At 55.9% G+C, this 23205-nt stretch overlaps 1 protein-coding gene across 13 annotated transcripts in view; it reads right to left on the bottom strand.

Annotated features, from left to right (window-relative positions):
- Tcf3 (transcription factor 3) overlaps nt 1–18067 on the bottom strand; it is a 29593-nt gene extending 11526 nt beyond the window's left edge. For 5 of the 13 annotated variants that reach the window (XM_087201639.1, XM_021244875.2, XM_013065946.3 and 2 more), the window contains exons 1-5: nt 17749–18064; nt 15782–15899; nt 11444–11516; nt 1857–1930; nt 1631–1709 (exon numbers count right to left, since the gene is read on the bottom strand). In XM_087201639.1, coding sequence (XP_087057765.1) covers nt 1631–1709; nt 1857–1930; nt 11444–11516; nt 15782–15853 — 298 coding nt within the window. In that variant the 5' untranslated portion in view covers nt 15854–15899; nt 17749–18064. Of the gene's footprint in view, nt 1–1630; nt 1710–1856; nt 1931–11443; nt 11517–15781; nt 15900–17748 lie in introns of all 13 variants that reach the window. The other 8 variants (XM_087201643.1, XM_087201642.1, XM_087201640.1 and 5 more) reach the window with 4 other exon arrangements.
- Nucleotides 18068–23205: the final 5138 nt, after the last annotated feature.

The raw sequence follows: 23205 nt of genomic DNA on the forward strand, positions 1-23205 counted from the left end.
TCCCGCCACACTTGAAGCAGGCTCCTTAGGTTACACAGTACCTGAGCTTTCAGTCTCCTTAGTTCTTAGGACTAAAACTGGGCATAGCCTGGCGTGGTGGCGCATGCCTGTGATCCCAGCACTCAGGAGGCTGAGGAAGGAGGATTGTTGCAAGCTTCAGACCAGCCTGTACTACATAGTGAGTTCAAGGCCAGCCTGAACTACAGCGAGACCCTGTCTCAAAAAACAAAACTACCTTAAATGTACCAATAAAATTAATTTTTTTAAAAATCCCCAAAATAAACAAAACAAAACAAAATCCCTGGGCATTGAACATGAGGAAAAATGGACAGTAAACAAGCCTTGTGGTGAAGGAGGAGCCAGAATGCATGATCCATTCATTTGAATAATTCTCAAACTAAGAACAAAACCCTCTTAGCTGGGCCCAGCCTTCTGGGAAGGTTCATGCTCAGCCTGGGCAATTCAGCAAGATTCTGTCTCAAAATAAAAAAAGATCAACTCCTAATCTCTTCATTTTGAAAGAATTACAGTCCCAGAACCAACAGGGCTGGAGCCTGACTCTTCCTACTTGGTTTGGCCTCAGTGCCCCTGGAGTAGGTAAGGCAAGAGGCTGTGCTCCCCATGGACGCATGAGCTCCCCACGGAGCCATCCCAAGGACTAGGGGGCCACAGGCTGAGATGCCAGAGGCTGGGGTCGCCCTCCCTGTGGCTCCGGGGTCCCGCCTGCTCTAGGCCACCACTTCCCAGCATAGGGAGGAACAGGTGGCCGAAGAGAAGTGGTGGCCCCAGGTGCAAAGCCTTCTCTAGGCTACAGTGGCCGGCCAGGAAGTGGGCACAGAATCCCCATCCCCATGGGTGCTCAGCCACCCCTGCCCCTCCCTCTCCCCATGCCACATGCTTCCCACTTGGACCACCAGTGCTGGTCAGGCTTGGGTTGCCTCTCAGGGTACCCTGGGGCTCAGTTTCCTCACTGGCACACAGTCCACACCCAGCACTGATGGCTGAACCTAGCAATATATTCAGGGCTCCTGGCTTTGACTGTGTCACCAGGACACACCCTGGGGCCCCTGGCAGGAGGGACAGAGGCCCAGGCTGCAGCCTGAGTGCTCCTGGAGCATGGAGCCAGCACTTCCTGCCCAGCCTCAGTTTGCTCATCTGTGAGATGCTGTTAGCCTCTTCAAGTGGGCTAGTGAGAAGGTGACAACGCTGGGGATCACGAGGAAGGTTTGTCGGGGGGCTGGGGATTTAGCTCAGTGGTTTCGCCGCCTGCTGCGCAAGTGCAAGGACCCGAGTTCGATCCCCAGTACCAAAAAAAAAAAAAAACAAAAAAAAAAAACCCACCAATAAAAAAGGTTTGGGGGGATCCCTGACCCACGGGAGGAGACACTGAGGCTCAGGCGTGGATAAACTGCATCCCTGACTCAGCAAGATGGTGACCAGCCAGGGGCCACACCCGTGCCCAAAGGGGCTGCTCCTCCTGGGACTGGGACTCATTCCTGGGCCACCGGGGGCCTGACCGGTGCACACCCCAAGACAGAGGCAGAGCCCCACAGCCACCCAGCAGGAGGACTGAGTGGCAGGGCTGTGATCACCTGCATGGGTGCCCTTGGGCCAGCTGAGCCCCACTCACCTCCAAGCCCAGATCCCAGGAACGCGGGTGTTGAGAGGCCGCCGTGGGAGTCACTGAAGTGGGCGCCTTCGCTGTAGGTCTGGGGAGGTGGCGGGGAAGGGGCACTAGGCGTCAGCTTGGCAAGCACCAGGCCCAGGTCAAAACCTGGGTCTCAAGCCCAGGGCCCCTGGACACAGTTCACCGACCCCTCCTTTCCCCACCCCAGGAAAAGGAACCTGCTCCTCACCCGGCTGGGGTCGAAAGAGGAATTGTTCTGATCACTGGGGGCCCAGGTTCCTGAGGTGGACCGGTCCTCAAGACCTGCAGGGCAAAGGGAGAGTCGAGGGCCATCCTTAGCCCTGTGCAGCCCTAGCCCAGCAGCACCCAACCCAGATGCTACCAACAGCACAGTTAGGAGCCAGAGTCCCAGACATCACAAACCGTATTTATAGGCCTGCAATTTAGTAACTTACCCTCCAGCTGTCTTCACTGGTGAACTCCCATCCACACGTCAAAGTCCCAGCCACTGTGCCCACCCAGAGCAGGGCCCTTACTCCCATACTGGGATTCTTACTCAGGCCTAGCCCTGACCACACAGGTATAGGGCATGTGTTTCAGGCACACTCTGTTGATCCTTTGAGAAAGGGTCACAAGGGCCTCCAAGAATGCATAATGAACAAATAATGAACTCTACTCCCTGGAAAGCAGGGTGTGTGCCCTCCCCCAACCCACTGCTGCCAATGGAGATGCAGAGCCACCCTTGTAGAGCCATGGACTACCCTGGGACTACCCACCAGGCGGCGTAGCTGGCTGGCAGCAAAAGGAGGCCCCAGGGTAGCTGTACCCCGTCGTGTGGGGACAAGGTTGTCCCGAGGGGCAGGGCGGGTGGGGCCTTATCTCCTTGAACACTCACAGGCAACGGCTAGGTGCCTGCTGTCCCCCACAGCAGCTGCCTGGCTCCCCCACCGGGGCCTCACCTTCTGGGGCCCCAAAGTGCAGCTCTCTGTAGAGCTGAGCACAGCTCTGGGACCCTCAGCTGGGCCACTTGGTGCCCTGGTTTCCCTCCTCCGTAAACCAGGTTATAAACAAACCCTACTGTCCTACTGCGGTACCCCAGGCTCCTGGAGCCCTAGGCCCAGTTCCCTCACCAGCCGCCACCACCTTCCCCACCCACTCGTGCCAGAACTTCTTTAAAATCTCACTCTTATATCTCAGTGCCTTCCTGTTAATCATCCTCCCAGGAGAACTGATGTTTAATTGCTGTCTAATTTGCATAACTATGCATATTAATCTCAAAGCCTAGTGAATATTCATGTCTCGTTTAGATTTTGTCTTCAAACCCTAAATCTCCAGCATGATTAAGGGTGGGGGCCGGGATGCTGCGATGGGACTGGGCCTCCTGGAATCCGCCTGTCATTCGTTGCTCAGTTTGGGGATATCTGTACCCCGGGATCCTGGGTGACTCCTGTGTGCCTTTAAACACCTGCCCCGCCTCTCCCCTCTGGCCACTGCCCCCTTGGACAGTGAGGGATGTGAGAGCATCCGTACTTGGGTCCGGCCGCCCCAGGGACACATGCAGTGAGCTCTGGAGGTACCAGGCTGAGAAGGGCGAGAAGACTCCTTCTCATGACGGCAGCTGGGGCCGGCCCTACGGAGCCCTTGACCCCAGCACCTCCCAGGGGCTGGCTGCAATGAGGTGCTGCCTGGGTCCCCCGCCAGTCCTCGTCCTCCTCCTTCTACAAAGAACAAAAATGGGGAGCCCCTCCCCCACCACCGAATTCAGAGATTAAAATCCCCACTGATTAATTATGCATTTTAATAACCCACCATGAATATTCATAACACCATCCTTCCTCATACACTAATTAAAACATGTTAATAGAATAAGACGATCAGAGCTGGGTATCATTCTCTTATGATTTTTTAAATGCTGGGGGAAGTGCAGGCAGCAATGGTGAGGAAGACATGGCTTGGGAAGATGCCCAGGGGTGGGGACCTAAGGCCTGGCTCACCCTGAGGACTTTGGTCCTTCTGGTGTCACCTGGGAGGGTGAGGGGATGGAGGTGCCCACCTGCCAGGGAGCTGCAGGCTCCTGGATGTTTCTTTTCTAAAGGAGGGAGTGGGCTTCAGAAACTCTCAGTAAATGCTGGTTTGGGCCAAGAGCACAGGGTTGGCAGACTCCAGATCAAGCCTGCCCCATAAGTTGTTTCTGTAAATAAAGTTTTATCAGGCTGGGCATGGTGGTACACCTGTCATCCCAGAAGTTCAAGAGGCTGTGAGGAAGGAGGATGAGCACTGGCTCAAACCTTGCCTGGGCCACTCAGCAAACTAGCAAGGCCCTACCTCAAAGTAAACAGAAAAAGGGATAGGGATGTAGCTCAGTGCAAAACCAATACTGCAAAGAAAAAAAGCTTTACTTGCACACACTCCACGTGTTCACAGTCAATGGTGGAACTAAGTCACAGTGACAGACAGGCCTGGCTATACACACACTTTCTGGCCTGTTAGAAAACAGGCGGCCCTGGCATGAAGGACGATCACAGTGCCTGAGCAACAGACCTCAGCGCCAGGCATGGGGCTGTGCCAGGGATAGGCAAAATGCAGGGCAAGACCCAGGGCAAGCTCTCTCCCCAGGCTCCGTGCTCGCCTCTCAGGACCCTATGTAGCCTCAAAACGGCCTGACAACAGCTACAGCCCAGGGTCAGGCGCCAGCCCTGCAGCAGCCTCCAGCCAGGGACCTGACGAAATCATCCCCAGGCAGCCTGACAGGCCTTGCAGAAGTGAAACCCTGAGCCCTTCCCTCCTAACGCCTCCCATGGCTCCCCAAGGCCCTCAACAGAAGACCAAACTCCTCTCCCCACTCTCTTCTCCTTCCAACATGTGAGCTGGCTCTGCCTGCACCACTAAGCTCCATTCCCAGCCCTTTTTAAAAAAACTGAGACAGGGTTGCTAAGTGCCCAGCCAGGCTAGCTTCGGTCTTTCGATCCTCAATCTTCCTGCCTCGGCCTCCCAAGTAGCTGGGACACAGGCGTGCACCACCACAGCTGGCCCACATCTGCAGGTGCCACATCTGTGGTGTTCACTAAGCTAGGATGGGGAATCTTCAGAAGAAAGAACGCACCGAGTGTTTGTGACTTCTGCGCTTGACGTCATCCCCCAAACAACTCAGCACAGCGCTGAAGACCCAGCATGTACACCATTCGAGGTGTAAGGAGTCCTCCCAGGATGACTGGAGCTTGGGATGGCGGGGCAGGTTCTATGCAAACACCAGGCAATTTTACACAAGGGACTGGCATTCCCACAGATGCTGGTGTTCCCAGGGGTCCTAGGACCAGTGCCCCACAAACAGAGGAACAATTACAGTAATTATGACCACCACCACAACACACCATGATCCCTCCTAAAACCTTGAACAGTGAACAGTGCTGGGTGCGGTGGCGCATGCCGGCCTTCCCAGCTACTCGGGAGCCTGAGGCATGAGGATCACAGGTTCGAGCTCAGCCTAGGCAACTCAGCACACTAATGAGGTCCAGTCTCAAGAAATAAAACCAGAACCAGGCACCAGAAAAACAAAAAAGACAGCTGCATGCACCCGAACTCTTCCTGAACTCCTAGAATGGCAACCCTAGCTCCTGGGGCATCTCTGGGGCACAGAACCAGCCTCAAGAATGGGGGTCTGACAAGTCCATAAATAAGAACTCAGAGCCATGAGGTCCCAACCCTCCTCTGCCTTGGTGTCAGATGAGCAACCTCAATGACAACAGAGAACCTGATCCTGCGAGGGTCCATCCCCATGGTCTCCAAGCCCAGGACAGGACATTCTGCCCCCCAAAATGCAAGTTCCGTGCCAGCTGGAGCCTCTGCTCAACAAAGACACAGGGAGAGACAAAGGCAGGACAGAGGACAGAGGTGGCACTCAGGTATTCAAGAGGATGACAGACCCCAGGAGAGGCTGTCACCACACACTGCTCCCACCCTTAAGGGCCAGAGCAGAAGGTTCTGCAGTTGGGAGGAAAGGGAGACCTCAGGCAGACAGAGAATAAGCAAGACAAGAGAGGACGGAAAAACGCTCAGGGTAGAGCTGGGCGCAGTGGTGAACACCTGTCATCCCAGGGCTCTTGGAGGCTGAGACAGGAGGATCTCAAATTCGAGACCACCCTGGGCAACTTAGCTAGACCTTGTCTCAGAATAAAAAATAAAAAGGACTGGAGACATAGCTCAGTGTGAAGGCCCTGGGTTCCATACCCAGGACTACACACACACACAAAAAAAATCCTGTCCCAACTGAATGTCACCTGCAGGTTAGTTTTATGTCACCAACATCTGTTCCCGACAACATTTGAAACACAATATGACAATCAAATCACTCCTGTGGGAGTTAGGGAGAAGAGCGGGATCCCTGGACCTCACCCCAAGGTCCTATACCAGTAATAAGACCAACTGGGCCCAGATGGCACTGCCTGGCATCTCCTGGGAGCCTCATGATGCTACTGCATTTCACTAGTGTGAACCTCTGGGAAGGGGCGGAGTCACTGTGACAAGGACACAGAAGCAACACAAGGCTGAGGGGGGTGAGACACAGGGGCTCAGCAAGTAGCAACATGTTGGTCAGCACACAGCTCTGTACCACCTCTCCATGTTCCTGTGGGATTGAGGGGAGGAACAACGTCACCTCCAAGTTCAAAGAGGGAGAAATGGAGGGGTCACGAATGCTGTTCTAAACCATGACTGGCACACATCCACGATGCCAGCCACTTGGAAGGCTGAGGGAGGAAGATACAGAGTTCAAGGCCAGCCTGGACAACTCAGCAAGATCCCATCTCAAAAAAATAAATAAACTAAAAGACACCAACTCTTCACCCACAGCATGAAATTCATAAATCTCCAATAAAACTTGACTCAAGGGAAAAATTTTTTTAAATTACCTAAATATCTATTGTATGAGGAAAACGTATTACTAAAATGAATGGAATATGGCTAGCTGGGACTCAAAAGGAAAATTTATAAACCTCTGCACCCTGGTTACTGAATTAAGGAGAACAGCTGGGTAAGCTCAGTGGCACTGGGCCTGCCTTGCAAGCGCAAAGTCCTGAGTTCAATCCCAGTACCAAAAAAATAAAAAACAAAAAACCTAAGATGAATTAAGGAGAACAGAAGTAAAAAAACGAGGTCTTTGATCTGAAAGTCTGGTAGGGGGTGGAGAAAAACCTTAAGAAAAGGAGGAATTAAGATCAAAGTAGAAAAGGAAAAGGCAGGCAGTCAATGGAAAAATATCGATTCCCCAATCAAGCTGATCCCTTGCAAGAAAAATCAATGAAATAGATAAAGCAGGAAGCAGTGGCATCAAGGGCAAAGGGACGGGCTGAGAAGGAAGCTGTTAGGATCAGGACACAGGCTCAGACAGGAACAGGGACTTTATATGTTAGCAGTTCTGTGTCTACAGTTTTCAAATGTGGCTAAAATGAATGATTTTTGTTTTGTTCTTTGAAACAGGGTCTTAAGTTCCTCAGGTTGGCCTTGAACTTGCAATCCTCCTGCCTCAGCCTCCAGAGTAGCTGGGATGACAGGTGTGCACCACCACGCCTGGCGAGTTTTGGTTTTGTTTGCATTTTAAGAAAATGCTAGATGCTTCAGGAGGCAAGAGTGGGTGCTGCCTCCACAGGCAGGAGACAGGCTGCGCCAGAAATGTTCCAAATTCAAGGCAGTCGCGCACGGGAGAAACCATTCAAGGAAAAGAGGACTCGGTGAAGGAGGAAACCCAGACTCTAATCCCAGAGGCCACAAGGACCCAGGGCGATATTCACTGCAGGTGTCAGATGGGCCCAAGGCACAGGCCCACAACATGATAAAGACAGACACAAAAGCCTATCTGCAATCTGCAGCCCGCACTGCGCTTGCCACTGCGCTTGCGGAAAGACCAAGCAGCCACTGTCAATAAGCCAAGGGCCCAGGGAGGGGTCCCCACAGACACTCCTGCAGCACAGGAGCTGTTTGGAGGGGAGTTGGAGGGGAGGTTGCAAGGGAGAGCAAGGGGGCCATTTACCTACGTCAAGCAAACACAATAATGATGTCTGGAGGTGACCAAGGGGACAAGAAGAAAGGTTCTGAAATGGCACCATGGAAAATGCCACAATGCCCAGAAGCAACCTGCTCTGTAGGTAACTCTGACACCTACAAACCAACATGGTTCAGTGTCTTGTACAAGCTGGAGGTCTGGGGGTGGGACACAGCTCCGTGGTGAGCACTTGCCTAGCACCCACAAGACCCTGGGTTGTTCCCACAAAACAAAAACACAAACAAGATATGCTGGGCCCAGTGGCACCCACCTGTAATACCAGCTACAGGGGAGGCAACTTTAGAGGTCAACCTGGGCCAGTCAGCCCTGTCTCAAAACAAAATAAAAAGGGCGGGGGGTGCAGCTCAGTGGTAGGGCAGATGCCTAGCTTGCACAAGGCCTTGGGTACAACAAAAACCCACAAAGCTACAGGAAATAAAACTGAATAGAGGTACAAGGCCAGGGATTTAGCTCAGTGGTTCCGCTGCCTGCCTCGCAAGCATAAGGTCCCAAGTTCAATCCCCAGTACCAAAACAAAAGAAAACCAAAAAAAACCCCCAAAAACCTGAGTAGAATTGAGGTAGTAAGAAAAAGGTTTAAAAGATAAAATTAAAAAAAAAAAAAAAAGAGAGAGAAAATTCACAGGTAACTTGGAAGGGCTCTGGGACACTTTAAACCATGAAGTTTGCATTTACTCTGTTGCTGGCAAACTTAACTTCAAAGCTCCCCCCCCACACACACACTTATTTTTGGGTACTGGGGCTCGAACTCGGGACCTTGTACTTTCAAGGCAGGTGGCAGCACCACTGAACTACATCCCTGGTCCTCCCCCCACTTCTTTTTATTCTACCTGCTCTGACGGTGTGCACCTGAAGCCTGGGGCTGGCCCCACGTAAAGAGCGCTGGTCAATCAACAAGCATCATGTAGGGAGCGGCAGGACACCAGGGGGAGCAGTACCAGACAGCTGGGACAACTGTCAGCTTATCACAACAGGGACAACAGTCACACTTGTGTCACTCACCAAGTGCTCCCAGGCGACCCAAGACTGGCGCAATACACACAGTGTTTAAGAAATGGATTCAATTTGAATCTGAGTTCTTGCTAAGTTGTTCAGGTTTGGCTTGAACCCACAATCCTGCCTCAGCCTCCTGCTAGGACCTTCTGCTGGGATGGCAGGCATGCACAACAACACCTGGCTATTGTGGTGGTGCCTGCTGCCTGTTGCTCCAGCAGTCTGGGATGCTGAAGCAGGAGGATCTCAAATATGAGCCCTGCCTAGGCAACTGACTGAGACCCTGTCTCAAAATAAAAAATACAGCCAGGGATTTAGCTCAGTGGTTCTGCTGCCTGCCTTTCAAGCACAAGGTCCTGAGTTCAATCCCCAGTACCCAAAACCAAATCAAACCAAACCAAAAAGAGAAGAATCACAAAGAGCTGGGGATGTAGCTCAGCAGTACAGCACCCCTGAGTTCTACTCCCAATACCCCCCCACACACAATCAATCCATCAGTCATTTTTGATACCCAGTAATGAAAAACAAACACAAAAAGAACAAAGTACTGGTTCAGCCCACAACTTAAGACTTCTCTGGGGAAGCTTGCTGAATGACAGGTGCCCATCTCAGGGGACACATGATGTGTGAGTCCATCTAGGTGGCAGAGATAGAGGACCAATCGGGGGCTCCAAGGATTATGGGGTGGCTGCAGTGCGATGGTGGAGGTCACAAGGACTCTACCCTCTGGTTAAACCCCACTGAACCCTGCACACACACCGGGGGCCTGGGCAACTCCTGCCCACGGCAGACACAGGAATGTCATCACAGGGCTGGGGAGGGAATAGGGACCTCCCTCTGCCACACCAATGACTCCACAACACTTCTATGTAAGATGTTACCATGAAATAAAAGGTTGGTCACATCGCAACGGGCTCAAGAGAATAAGAGGAAGCTGCAGGAAGAACGGAATCTGACCCATGACCTCTGAGAAGAAAAGGGCCATCATCAGATCCCTGCCGGGGCCCTTGCTCCACAAGGGCAGCAGAGAGGACCTGAGCTCCGCTTGGGGACCTGGATACCCAAGTTGAGCACATAGCCCTGCCCACCCAGGAACCCAGAGAATGGACTGACACCCCTTCTGCAGACAGGAGACCCAACTTCAGAGAAGTACTGCCTCTTGACAGGCGACCCAGTGATGAAGGGGGTCGCTCCAAGCTCCCTGTCGCCTATGGGTTGAACCAGGGGCTGGGGACTGACCACATCTCATTCCTCCAGGCCAGGACTGGATGGGGATCCCTGAGCCCTCAGACCTGCTACACTAAGACATGGCCAGGAGCAGCCACAGACATCAACCCACAAGTGAACAGGGTCCCTGAATGCGCCATGCCAGGCATCTGGGAGAGGCAGAGCCAGGCAGCAGTGTCCCTGAGGGACATCCCCAGGGCCCACACATCATGGCTTTGGCTACTGGGGGTCTGTGCAAGGCTGGGGGGGGGCACTGCTGCCCAATAGGGCAGAGGCTGGGGCATGAGGGAAGCAAGGCAGAATCTGGAGCCCCCGGCGGACCTTCTGCCTCCAGCAGGAAGGGTCACCCCTTAGTTCCAGGCGCTGCCTCTGGGGTGCTGGGGGCCTCGGGGATTTCCATGCCCTAGGGAGTGCCGGCCAGCGCAGTCACTTCCTCAGCCAGTGGGAAAGGCCAGCGAGGCCATAGCCCTCTGATGGGGGTACGAAGGCACAAGACCTCTCACCACCCCCAGGATGCCTGTCCTTCTGCCAAAGCCCTCAGGTCACCTCTGAGAGTCTAGACAGAATTCCCATCCCATCTCAGAGACAGGAAGGACACAGAGAGGAGGCTCTGATCCTGAGCCCCCAGGAACATACTCAGGTCCAAAGGGGTCAGAGGTGCTGGAGACACCAACACAGACCTCAGCCCACTTGCCTCCACCTCTCCACCTGCACCTCGACCTCTGTCTACCATCCTCCATGGCCCCTACTACTCTGGGACAGGCGGGCCCCTCCCCACAGGGATGCCTCAGGGCCCCTGCATGGGATGCTGCGCCGGCCTGAGCACTTTCCCCACATACCACAGGGCTCTCCCTCCAGCCTCTGCCCACCTCCCTGGACCCCACACTGCCCGACATGCCCGAGGCCCTGACCCAGAAGAACCTGCAACCCATGCTGTGCAGCACTAAGTCTTGCTACCTTCCCATCACCAACTCTCTGCCCTCACCCCTACCCATCCTGCCCACTGCCAGGTCAGCAGCTGGGGTCACCGACTTGCTGCATCCGCCTGGCAAGCTTCCTGTTTCAGGGCTCCAAGTCTCAGCCCTCAAGAAGCGCCCTCAACTGCAGGGAACAGGATAGCTTGTCATCCAAGGGCCAGGCTCTGCACACACCAAGCACCTAACACGTTCACCAACAAAAACAGCCAAGGAAACTAGGTATGGTGCTGCACATCTCCCAGAGTCCTGGGAGACTGAGGCAGGAGGGTTGCAAGCCTGAACCCAGCCCGGGGAACTTACTTTAAAGTAAAAAATAAAAAGGGTGAAACGTGTAACTCAGAGCAAAAGCCCTAGGTTCAATCCCCAGTTTGTGGGGGAGGAGCAGTCGAGTCTCAGGGAACCTAGGAATCATGGGGCTTCCGAGGAGATGAGATCTACTCTGGCAGGATGGAATAAGGGGACACCATGCCATCAGTGGGGCTCATCTGCCAGGCCACTCTTTCACGTGAGCCGAGCCCCACAGTAGCCCCTCTGCAATGCTCCTAGGGACCCTCGGTCCTACCTGAACCTCCAAACTGGGCTCCAGCCAGGGAGGTGGGCCGGCCCTTTCCATTGGCCACGGGCAGTGGGAACATCTGCAGGGATAGAAAGAGGGACAACAGTGAGTGGGGTCTGACAGGAGCCCAAAGCCACAATCCTGGTGCCTCATGTGGGCTAAGGCAGCGGCAGAGCTCAGAGACACTGGGGACTAAGGTCTGAGCGGGTGCAGCCCACCCCAGCCAACACACAATCCCAACCCCAAGGCTGCTGTTCCCTAAAGAGAGTACAGCTAGGGAACCCTCTGACCAGGGCAGGAAAAGGCAGAAATGCCCCTTATAGTATGGAAAGAGGGCCTGGTCCACCCATGGCCACAGTGTCCAGGATGACCTTAAGACCCTATCAGGCACAATGTCATGCGCCTGTAATCCCAGGACTCAGGAGGCTGTGGCAGAAGGATTACTGCAAGTTCAAGGCCAGCCTGGGCTACATAGTCAAGCCCAGCTTACACTACATAGACAGACCATGTGTCAAAAAAAGCAAAAAACAAAAAACAACAACAACAACAAAAACACCACCAAAAAAAGACACTGGGAGGCAGGTCCAGTGGCACACACCTTTCATTCCAAGTGCCTTGGGAGGCTGAGGCAGGAAGGTCATGAGGTTTTGTTTTGTTACTGGGGACTGAACTCGGGACCTTGTGCTTGTGTGGCAGGTGGCAGAACCACTCAGCTAAATCCCTGGCCCCGGAAGGTCATGAGTTTGAGCCCAATCTGGGCATCACCAAGATGGTCTCAAAAATAAAAGTGGGCTGGGAATGTAGCTCAGCCTGAAGGCCCTAGGTTCAACCCCCAGTATTGGAAAAGAAAAAAAGACCTGGAGGTTCAAGTTCATCCTGCTTTGGGGGCTATGTGTGTTGCTCTTTAGGCAGCAGATACAAAGTGACACAAAATTCTCCCTCCTCCTCAGTTTAGGAAAGCAAGTGCTAAATTCAACAGGTGGGAGAGGCTAGGGACTCAGTCCCCACCACCTCACCTTGGGTGGGGGGAGCTGTGTGTTCAGGGAAGCTGGTAACAGGTCAGTCCTCCCATGCGGGCTGTCAGTCAGAAGGGGAAACAGGCCCAGGGCAGCAAGCAGGGCAGGGATGGAGCCCGGATGTCCAAAGGAGGCTGGAGATCCAGGAGGGTGGCACCCTGCCCGTGGCTGAGGGTGTGGGCCTGTTACCCGCCACCTGCCCCCTCCCTCTCCCTCACCCATCCCTAGGGCGCTAAGTCCCTAAAGATTAAACAGCTTAGAGGAGCATTAACCGGAAAGTCCCAACATCAACAAACCCTTTTGCCACAGAAAAAACAAACCTGTCCCTGCCCTGCCCCAGGGATGGGTTTGAGAGGTTCACTCTGCTCAGGGCTCCAGGGGCCACCAGGCTGGAATCTGTGCCAGGGCAGGCCCACTGTCCCCAGGGCCTTCCCCAGGCTAGCCAGAAATAACAGGGCCAGCATCCATATCCAGGATTCAGGGGTCCCAGGAAGTGGGAAGCTTCCCACTTCCTCTCCAGAAGTGGCAAGAGCCCACACTGAGGGATTAAGGCTGCAGCCAGGTTCTTTTTGGGGGTCCCCTCTTGCAGACCCCATGGTGCTCATTCATCAACTGGGAACTGTCCCAGCCTCCCCAGGCCCTGCTCTCTGAGAAGGGAGGCTCTCCCACTGGGGATACTGAGGCTAGCTTTGGGGAAGATGCTGGCCTGAGGCCGCCACACTCCTTGAGGAAGCAGACACAGCCCACTTCTCTGTGAATCCTCCACGGTGGCAGAAGCTACACGGACCTGGCGGCAGGGGAGGGGGGGGTCACTGAGCTGTGTCCTGTGAGCCCTGCAGACCCTAGGATCAACTGAGCCCACCCTGACACAACACCTCTCAGAGCCTCTGTTTCCTCTTCTGCTAAATGGGACTCAAAAGCTTTGGCAGTGTGGGACATTGTGAAACCACAAACAGGCCTCGAGCAACATCTGCCTAGGGGTGCTAGGTGCCAACAGCAGGGGCACAGGAACCACCCTAGACCCATGGAGGGTGTCACTCAGCTGCCAGCCCAGTGCTAGCCGGTCCCTAACATCTCTATTCCTCTTATTTGGCAGCAGTGGGGATGGAACTCAAGGCCTTCGCACTGAGCTCCATCCTCAGCTCTTTTTATTTTTTATTTTGAGACAAGGTCTTGCTAAATTGCCCAGGCTAGGGTAAAACTTGCAATCTTCTTGCTTCAGCCTCCCAGAGTGCTGGAATGACAGGTATGCACCACCCCACCTGGCTTCTGCTCTCCCTTTTAACCATGGAAGCTCAGGTCGAGGTCAAGATACTGAGGAGACTTCATTGTGACCTTTCTCCTTTGCATTATTTTTGTTTGGTTTTTGAGACAGGGTCTCACTATGTAGTCCAGACTGGCCTTAAACTCACAGTGAGCCTCCTGCCTCGATCTCCCAAATGCTAGGATTACAGGTGTGTGCCCCCACGCCTGGCTCTCCCTTGGGTTGACTTTGACAGTCTTACTTTTCCTACTTCATGTGAACCTGGTTTACCATCAGTGGTTCCTCTCCCATTTTGTCTCAGCCCAAAATGCCTGATTCCAAGAAGCAACTCAGGCCACTGTTCCTGGGGCAGGTGGCAGAAGGGTAGGCAGGCAGGAACCTGAACAGAATGGGGGGGGGGGGGTGCCTCTGGCCCTGACTTGACCAGGAAGGTCTCTTCTTGTAACACTGGAGAGGCGTCACAGGGAAGGGCTGGCCTCAGTTTCCCCTTGGTATAGCAAGCCACCAATTCTGACCTAGGCCCTGGGAAGCCAGGGGACCCTCTGGGCAGGAGAGGGAGAGATGGTGGAGGCTGCAGGCTGAACTCTCCCCCCCAAGCTGCTCTGTTCCAGCCCAACAGACTGTGACCTGTCAGTTTAACAAAAAAACACCCGACCAGTGCCCCTGGTTACTCAGCCGGGGAGGCAAAAATAAAACAGGGCTTCAAAAATACCAGTGTGGCCCTTCCGGAGCGTGGCCGCTCAGTGCCGGCCCAGCCATGTTTTTCCACAGGGTGGCTGGCGGGGTTTCGGTCTGAGTGCCTCACACTGGGGAGGGTGCCCTTCAGACTGGAAGTGCCCTGGGCCCTTTCAGAGGCCAGTGATGCATACCAGGGTGCGTGGACTGGGATCTAAGGTATCGTTCCCATCCGAGTCAGCAGGAAAAACCACCATTCTTGGGTTTTTCAAGGAAATGCTGACCACCCCTTCTGACAGCCGAAAGGAGCCCCACTGCACAAGCAGGTAAACTGAGGGCTCTGGGAGCATCCACAATGGGCCCCGCTTCCCGGCACCCATGGGTGCTCCAGTTTCTCAGCCTCCCCAGGTTCATTGGAGCTGTGTGACCCCAGGGGCCGGCATGCAGAGCATCCACGTCCATGACTGGAAATGGGCTGTTGCGGGACAGGGCAGCCCGATGCCCCTGGGCTTGCCATGTCCCCCTATTCTAGGGCCCCCTCACTTGCATGAGCTCCTAGTGACTAAGTCCACGCAGCCATCGCATGTGACAGATGGGACTACCCTTATTATTCCTGCATCCTCTGCCTACAGGGGGTGGGATGTGTTGGCTCCTCACCAAGGGTCCCCAACGTGGGTCAGCTCAAACCAGGACTCCCGCCTTCTCTTTCCACCTACAATGGAGCTGGGGACCCTGACTGTGCTCATTCTCCAGATCAGAGTCCCAAGGTCACCGTCTGCTCACACAGCCAACCAGGGCCTCAGGGTGGAGTATTCTCCAGGCCCAGACACCATGGATAAGTTGCAGGCAGCCTCTCCTCTCTTGGGCCTCAGTTTGCCCATTTGTAAAATTGCAGGCTATAACCATTCTGAGCAAAAACTGCCATGGAAATACCCAGACTCCCCCAGCCCCACCCGGAGACCTCCAATTCCAAAAGCTAAGGACCTGATACCCCTACAGGGTGCTTTTGGCCGACATCACTTTTCCCTTAAAAACTTGCTCATCAGGCTGGGGGATGTAGCACAGTGGTGAACAGTTTCCTAGAATGCACACACTGCAAAATAAAGAGTAGAAGATCTGGGTGTGATGGCACATTCCAGTCATCCTAGCACTCTGGGAGGCTGAGGCAGGAGGATCCAAATTTCAGCCCAGCCCAAGCAATTTACTGAGACCTTGTCTCAAAATAAAAAATAAAAAAGGACTAGGGATGCAGTTGAATGTGACATCCCTGGGTTTGATGCCCAGTATTAAAAATTAAAAACAAAAGATCCTGCAGAGAACTGTGGAGGGGAGGGGTGGGCCAAGTGTGGGGGCCAGGCTGAGGTGGGGGTGAAGGGGGGCTGGGCTCACCATGCTGAAGTCCAGAAGGTCACTCAGCTCCTTGTCGGTGCCCACTGGTGCCATCCTCTGGGGCTGGCTCATCCTTTGGCAGGAACCAGGGTGGGTCCCCCCAGGCCTAGAAACAGCCCTGCGTGGTGACAGGGACAGAGCAGACCCAGGGAGAAGCAGGAGCAGACAGACACACACAAAAAAGCACGGAGAGGAGAAAAGAAATTTGAGTAACTGTGGCTCCAGCCGACAAGGAGGAGTAGGGAGGCTAAAGGTCTGGGAAAAGTGGGGCCCTGGGAGGACACAGGGAAGCTGGGATTCTCTCTGGAGCCCCTTCCCGAGCCCACAGGGAGCCTGAACAATGGGAGAATACAAATGTCAACTCCCCCTTCGACCACCAGAGTTGGGATCCACTTCTTAAACTGGAAGCAGGACGCTCACAATCTCAGTCCCTGACACCTACCAGTCACTGGTCCTCCAGGGGAGGGCTGGCCCAGGCCTTGCCCCAAGGGAAATGTGGCAGACCCCCAACAGCTGTCACAGCACTCCCCTGACCCCCAAATCCTAAGCCGAAGAAATTCACAGATCCAAGAGTTGCGAAGGCCCCTTTCCAGAAAGGAGGGCTTAATTGGGAGGGAAGAGGCCCCGCCTGCACCCTCTCCCCACGAAAAGCTGTCCTCCACTCCTCCCATCCTCCTCCTGCCCACCCCCAAAAAGCCCAACTGAATTCAGAAAAGGAAAAAAGCGAGGTTGTTTTATTGCCACAATGTATCCGGGAATTATTTTTATACAACTTTGAAAAACATCCCTCGCCTCCTCCCACCCCTGGGAGAAGTGGGGGTCCAGGGGTTCCCTTGGAGGTCGGGGCGGGGACGCTCCATCCTAGAGCTGGGATGGGGCAAAGCCACCTGCCCAGCATTAGCCCACCCCAGGAAAGGACTAGGAGCTAGGCCTCCCTCCCGAAAAACTTTTCCCAGGCTTCCCCAGGCGGGGGCGGCCCGAGAAACCGCAGCGGCTGGGGGAGGGGAAGGGGATCTGAGAGCGAGGGAGCCCCAACTTCAAAAGCGTAGGAACCCCTGTTGCCAACTCAGACACCGGGGTGTGAAACAGAAGCCCTGGTGCAACTCCCCCTCCTGCCCTACTACTTTTTTTTCTTTTTTTCCTTTTCAGAGAGCGTGTGAAACTGACTTTTTTTTTCAGTTGTACGAAACTGCACTTTTTTGCGGGGTAGCTGAAACCGATTTTCAGGCTGAGTTGGGGAGGGTTAAAACAGGCTTGTGGAGGGGACGCTAAAGACTTCTGGGGTATCATAAGAACTTTGGGGGAGCTAGGAACAGGCTTGAGTAAGGGTTGAAACCACTTTAGGGGGCGCAGCCTTAAATGTCTTTTATCGGGGGACCCCCCCCTCGTTCCCCAGCAGCCGGTGCGTCCCGGGAGCCCTTTGAAGTTCGCCGCGCCCCGCGGTGTCCTCGACCCCACGCCGCCGCTCCCCGCATTCACGCGGAGCAGATGACCCCGCCCCGGGTCCCCGCGGGTCCCCCCGGCCCGGCCCTGCACTCCGCGCCTGCGGAGCGCGCGGCGGCGCCTTCCCCGCGTAGACAAAAGGCCTCTCCTCCCTCCTCGCTCCGGCTCCAAACTCTAGTCCCGGCCGGGCCCCTCCCTGGGGAGGGGGCGCCCCGGGGACAACCCCCTCCCGCGCTGGAGCTAGGGATCCCACCCCCCGCTGCAAAAGTTGGAAGACCTCTCTTGCGCCCCCCGCGCCGCGCAAAGTTTCCCGAGTGCGAGCGGCGGGGGGCGCGCGGGCCCCTCCACGTCGGCGCCCCCCTCCGGCGCGCAAAGTTGGGAGAACAATGCCGCCCGCGCCCCGCGCCCCGCGCCCGCCCGCCCCGGCTCCTCCTCGCGGGCCCGGGGTCAACTTTACACAAAGCGCGGGGGTCCCCGGGCGCGGCCCCCACCCCGACGCCGCGCGCCCCGGCCCTGCGCGTTACCTGCTTGGCGCGGCCCGGCACGCGGCACGCGGGAGGCGGCGGCATGAACGGGCCCCCCCCCGGACAAAGGGGCGTCGCGGCCGGGTCCCCGAGGGTCGCGCGTGGGCGGCGGCGGCGCGCGTGGCCCAGCCCCCCCTTCCCCGCCGCCGCCGCGTCGTCCACTCTTAATGCGGCCGGCCGGGGCGCTGGGGCAGCGGCTTGCGGTTCCCCGCGGTGCCCGCCGCCCGCGACGGGTCCGGCTCGGCTCCGGCCCGCTACGCCCGCGGCCGCCGCCGCTGCCTCATCTTCCTGCGGCGGGAGACATGTTCCGCCCCCCGCCCCGCGCAGCCCGCATCGGCCCCGCCCCGCACACGCCCCGCCCCTACCAGGCTCCTCCCTCCGTGCCCGTCCCGGACGCGCATTGAGGATCCCTCCGCCACGTCCGCGCGGTCCCGAGTGCGTCGTACTCCAGCCTCACGCCTCGGACTCCCGAGCACCTGCAGGAGTATCTTGCATCTCAGAGGCGCTGAGAGCGTAGGGGTGGGTGCACTAAGTGAAGATCTATCGATGAAAGAACGGGAAAGAGGCAGGGACTGTGTTTCTACGCGGAGGTGAACACACACTGAGCGCAGCGTCCATGACGCAGGCGGGAAGGAGCATGCTATTGAAATATAAGTGAGAGAGGCAATGACCAATAAGAGGACTCGGAAACCTGATTGGCGGGGTTTCCAGCCATTCGTGATGCGGCGCCGCTCCACTCCATTTTCCCCCCCCATGTCGGAGGCGGGACCCTCGGAGCAAGAGGCCGCGAGAAGCGGTGGAGTAGGTGTTGGGGTTTTATTCTCAGGTTGGCGTGGCCGCCGAAGCGGCCTTGCCCGTTTGGTTGTATCTAAGTTTCTAGGGCCAGCCCTCCCATGTGTTGTTAACGGGTGTTCAAGGCCAGGAGGCGACATTAGACCCATTTCACTGGCGGAGAAATTGAGACTGACTCGTTTCGGAGTCAGAGAGCCTTTTGAGCCTGCGAGCCTTTCCCTGTCTGATTCTCCGTTTCCTCCGTTGTGCAATGGAATTTGGACCTGGGTTTGGACAGAACCAAGACCAGGCGGGGGCTTTCTGATTCTCAGTGGTCTCTGTCCATTTTGGACAAACGTTCCCCTCACGCCAAGGAGCTCTCTCGCCTTTCAGAACCAGAAATCCCACAGAATCAGACGAATAATAAATGAGAATATGAAGGTGCCAAGGCTTGTGAGGTCCACCAGAGAAATCATGCTCCCTTCCCATTTATTTTATTTATTTATATTTATTGAGTAGGTCTCGCTATATGGTTCAGGCTGGATTCGAATTCGCTGCACTTCTCCTGCCTCAGCCTCCCAAGTGCTCGGATCACAGATGTCTGCCACCACGCCCAGCTCCCCTCATAACCTGTTCCAGAATTTTGCCAGGCTGATTCCCACTCCTGAGGCCTTTGCCTCTGCTGTGCCCTCTGCCTAGACCGCTTTTCCCACCCTGTCGGAACCTCCAGCTGCTCTGAGTCCAGGAAGCGGGGCTACCTCGGGTGCAAGCGCACACGCCTGTAATCTCGGCACTCTGGGAGGCCGAGGCTGGAAGACCACGTGTCTGATCCTAGAGAGCAATTTAGTGACTTAGTGAGATCCTGTGTCAAAATTTTTAAAAAGGGCTTGGGATGTAGCTCAGTGTGAAGGCCTTGGATTCGATACCCAATACAAAAAGAAAAGAAAGCAAGCAACTGGGGTGCTGGGGTGGAGGCGGGGCACAGAGGGCTCCTAATTAAACTGCTAGCCCCTTCTACAACCAAGCTGGGCTCACCCTCAATTTGGATCACTCTGGCCCAGAAAGCCCCCCACATCCAGGGGCATCTGGGGACCGGGCCCCGGATTTGGGCTGTTCAGGTGCCAGTCTTGAATCCCTCCCAACTTGAGACCTTCAGCAGGTCCTTGCCACTTTCTGGGCGTCAGTTCCCCCATTGGGAAAATTAGAGGGTGCAGCCACAGCAGACATCAGGTGCCACGCTGTTTCCCTAGCACCTGTGTCCCCTGGTGTCCCTCTGGTCCAGCTGGGTCTCTGGACCAAGGGTCCCCAGAGCAGCTCCGGTCCCACCCCACACCCCCAGTCCCCAGCCCTTCTGAGGGTGCCTGGCAGCGCTGGCTGTCCCCACCCCAGGGCAGAGTTGAGGCCGCTGGAGACTCCAGCACTAAGCAACTAGAGCCCAGCCCAACCCAAGCCCACCATGCCTGGGTCTGAGCCACAGAGTCTGGGCCAGTGTTCCTAGGATGCCCTTTGTATTTTATTTGTTGGTTTGTTTTTGACACAGGGTCTCATTATGTAGTCCAGCCTGACCTTGAACTCACTATATAGCCCACTCTCAGCCATCCTCCTGCCTCAGCCTCCCAAGTGCTGAGATGACCGGCGTGTACCACCACACCCAGCTAGGGTCCCCTTTACTTGTACCCAGAGAAGGGAAGAAATTGTCTTCTAGGGGTCCATTATTGAGTGCCAACAGCGTAGCAGGGTGTGTGCTGGGCACTGGGACCCTGGTGACCCTGACCTGTCCAGTCCCTGTCTTCCAAGGCAAGTGCGGTGCTCCAGGGCCCCTGCCTCCATGGGTCCCACATGGGGCTCTTTGCAGACCTGCCCTGGCCCTCAGGTGCTGGTACCCAAGCACTGGACTCCAAAATGCAGACCAGACTGAGGCTCCAAGGTCTTCTCTGCCCTGGCCTCGGGGCCTGCTTCACCTTGGCTGGGCCTGGAACCTGCCAGAAAGCCCTCCCGGAACCCACAAGTCCCCACTGTCCTCCCGGGGGAGGGCCAGCTCAGGGCTGAGTCACCGGCTGGGCGGAACAGCCCAAGGGCCCCCACTCACCACCACCTCTGCCCAGCCCTGTGCCCGGGGCACACCCCACAGGGCCCTGGCGGGGAGACAGGGTGCCAGCGGCTGGTGCCAGCGCCCCTGGAGAGTGGCCCACAGCAGCCGCCTGCGCCTGCCTGACTGCAGCCTTTGTTCTCCGGGGCCCAGAGCCTCTCTACCTGTGGCCCTGGCCTTCACTCATTCCTGCCACACCTACTGTGTGCTCTCCTTGAGGCCCGGTGCTAGAGCCCATTTCTGGTGAACAACAGGAAGTGGGATGTGGAGACAGGGCAGGAGAAAGGGGCAGCAGCTTGGTGAAGCGACCCAGGAGGGACCCAGCCAGGTTTGTTCAGGCAGGGGCTGGCATTGGGTTTATGACTTCCCTTTCCTTTATCTCCAAAGCCGGTCCCTTTGAGGTCTCCTGAGTTGTGAACAACCCCCTCACACACACTCCACCTGCTTCTCTCTCCTGTTCAGAAGCCCAGGCAAGAGAGAGAAGGGGTGTGGCTGGCAGGTACCCTGAGATCATTCCACCATTCAGGATCTTAGGCCTGCAGGGTGGGGGCTGCCGCACAGCAGGGTCTTCTTTTATTTTTTATTTCGTGTGTGTGTTTGTGTGTGTGTGTGTGTCCGGGGGTGTTTCCGGACATTGAACCCAGGGCCTTCACACTGAGCTCCAGACCTAGCCCTTTTTAATTTTGAGACAGGGTCTGGCTAAGCCCTCAAGTTGTCCAGGCTGAGCTCAAACTTTCAATCCTCCTGCCTCAGCCTCCCAGAGTACTGGGAGGAGAGGCGTGCATTACCATGGCTGGCTCCTGCAGGCTTCTCACTCCATGTGGACTCCTGTGGAAGGGGACCCAGTGCCAAGATGCCTAGGTGCCCCACGATCACCCTGTAGCTGGGGGCTGGGATTTACACACTCATTGATTTCCCCGGCTTCTAGAAGGAGTTGGTTTCGGTCTGGGATTCCCCCGAGATGTGGGGTGGCAGGGGGTTTGTTACAATCCTCCCGGAGCAGGAGGAGGAGACACTGGTCATGGCAGGTGTCAGGTGGTTGGGCAATGGTACTGGGCTTGTCTGGTGTGCGTGAGGCCCTGGGTCCATCCCAAGAATGAAAAAAAAGGACAATGGACAAAGGCCAAGGACAGTGGGTGTTCCCATGGGCTGGTCACAGTCTTCAGCAATTGATCCTGACTTATTGACGCTCCCAGGTACAAGTGTAATAGAGGAGGGAAGCTGGGCACAGTGGCCCATGCCTGTCATCCCAGCACTCTAGAAGGCTGAGGCTGGAGGATCACAAGTTCAAGCTCAGGGCCGGGGGTTTAGCACAGTGGTTCCAGCTCCTGCCTCGAAAGTTCATGGTCCTGAGTTTCATCCCCAGTGCCAAAAAAAAAAAAAAAAAAAAATAGTTCAAGCTCAGCCTGGACAACCTGGGAGCTTAGCCAGATCCCATTTCAAAATTTAAGAAAGAAAAAGAAAAGGCTGGGGCTGGAGCTCAGTGCGATGACCCTGGGTTTAATCCCCAGTCCTACGAAAACAGAAAAAGGGGACCCCCCTGATGATTTGACCCCTACCCTCCATCCCAGACATATCCTGGGGTTCACAGGGCCTGGGAGGCAGGCAGGAGTCTCTCCAGGTGTCAGGAGAGGCAACCTCCACCCTCCCACTGTGAGAGGAGGTGCAGGTCTTTATGCTGAGGGCACCAGGGAGCCATGGTGGGGATTCGAGGAAGGGAGGGGATGTCCCCTGGTTTGTGTTGTGCAAAGAGCCCTAGGGCTGCTACATGGGGAGGGAAAGGGGAAGGATGGCTTTGAGGTAGACTTGTGGGGTCACTGAAGGCTGGACTGGGCAGTGGGGGTGAGGATTGTTGTGTTGCCATGCCCACCCCCTCCGCACCGCACCACAGGGCCAGGCCGATGCCAGCTGCAGAGGACGGCCCTCCCCTCCTGGCCTGACGCCCTTGGGTCCTGACTCAGGGACCTGGGGCCTGTCCCGCCACATTCCGGGATGGCCTGTGTAAACGGGTGCCTCCCCAGCCAGGTACCAGTTACGGGGCGGGGGGGCACCTGGATTCCCGCCACCCCCACACCCATCCACGAAGGCTGCCAGGCTGACCTCTGACCACGGTGGCAAAGGTGCGCTTGTTCTAGTCCCCGTGGAGCACAATGGAGGGGGTCCCCTTTCTTCCCCAAGGGCCTCTGACTCCCTTGATTTGTTTTGTTCTGCTTTTTGAGGCTGGGTCTTGCTGTGTGGTCTAGGCTGGTGTTGAACTCACTATGTAGCCCAGGTTGGTCTTGAATTTGCAGCAATCTTCCTTCCTCAGCCTCCCAAGTGCTGGGATCACAGGGGTGTGCCACCATGCCCGGCTTCTCCAGCTCCCTTGAGCTTTGTCCAGGGGACAGTGGAAGTCATCCATTGTTCAGATAGGGAAACTGAGGCTCAGATTCCAGCATTCCCTCGCCTAAGGCCAGGCCATGTGCTCATCACCCTCCTTTCTTTTTGAGGCCTTCTGTGGCTCCCAGAAGAGGGAGCAGGTGTCCAGGCGCCTGGCCTTGTGATGCAAAGGCCCCGAAGCCACAAGTCATTGAAGGCTGCCTTACTGTGCTGAGGAT

This window comes from Heterocephalus glaber, unplaced genomic scaffold (genome assembly GCF_053883595.1).
Source record: "Heterocephalus glaber isolate CG9 unplaced genomic scaffold, H.glaber_assembly_v1.0 deba00001760, whole genome shotgun sequence".
Taxonomy (NCBI): domain Eukaryota; kingdom Metazoa; phylum Chordata; class Mammalia; order Rodentia; family Bathyergidae; genus Heterocephalus; species Heterocephalus glaber.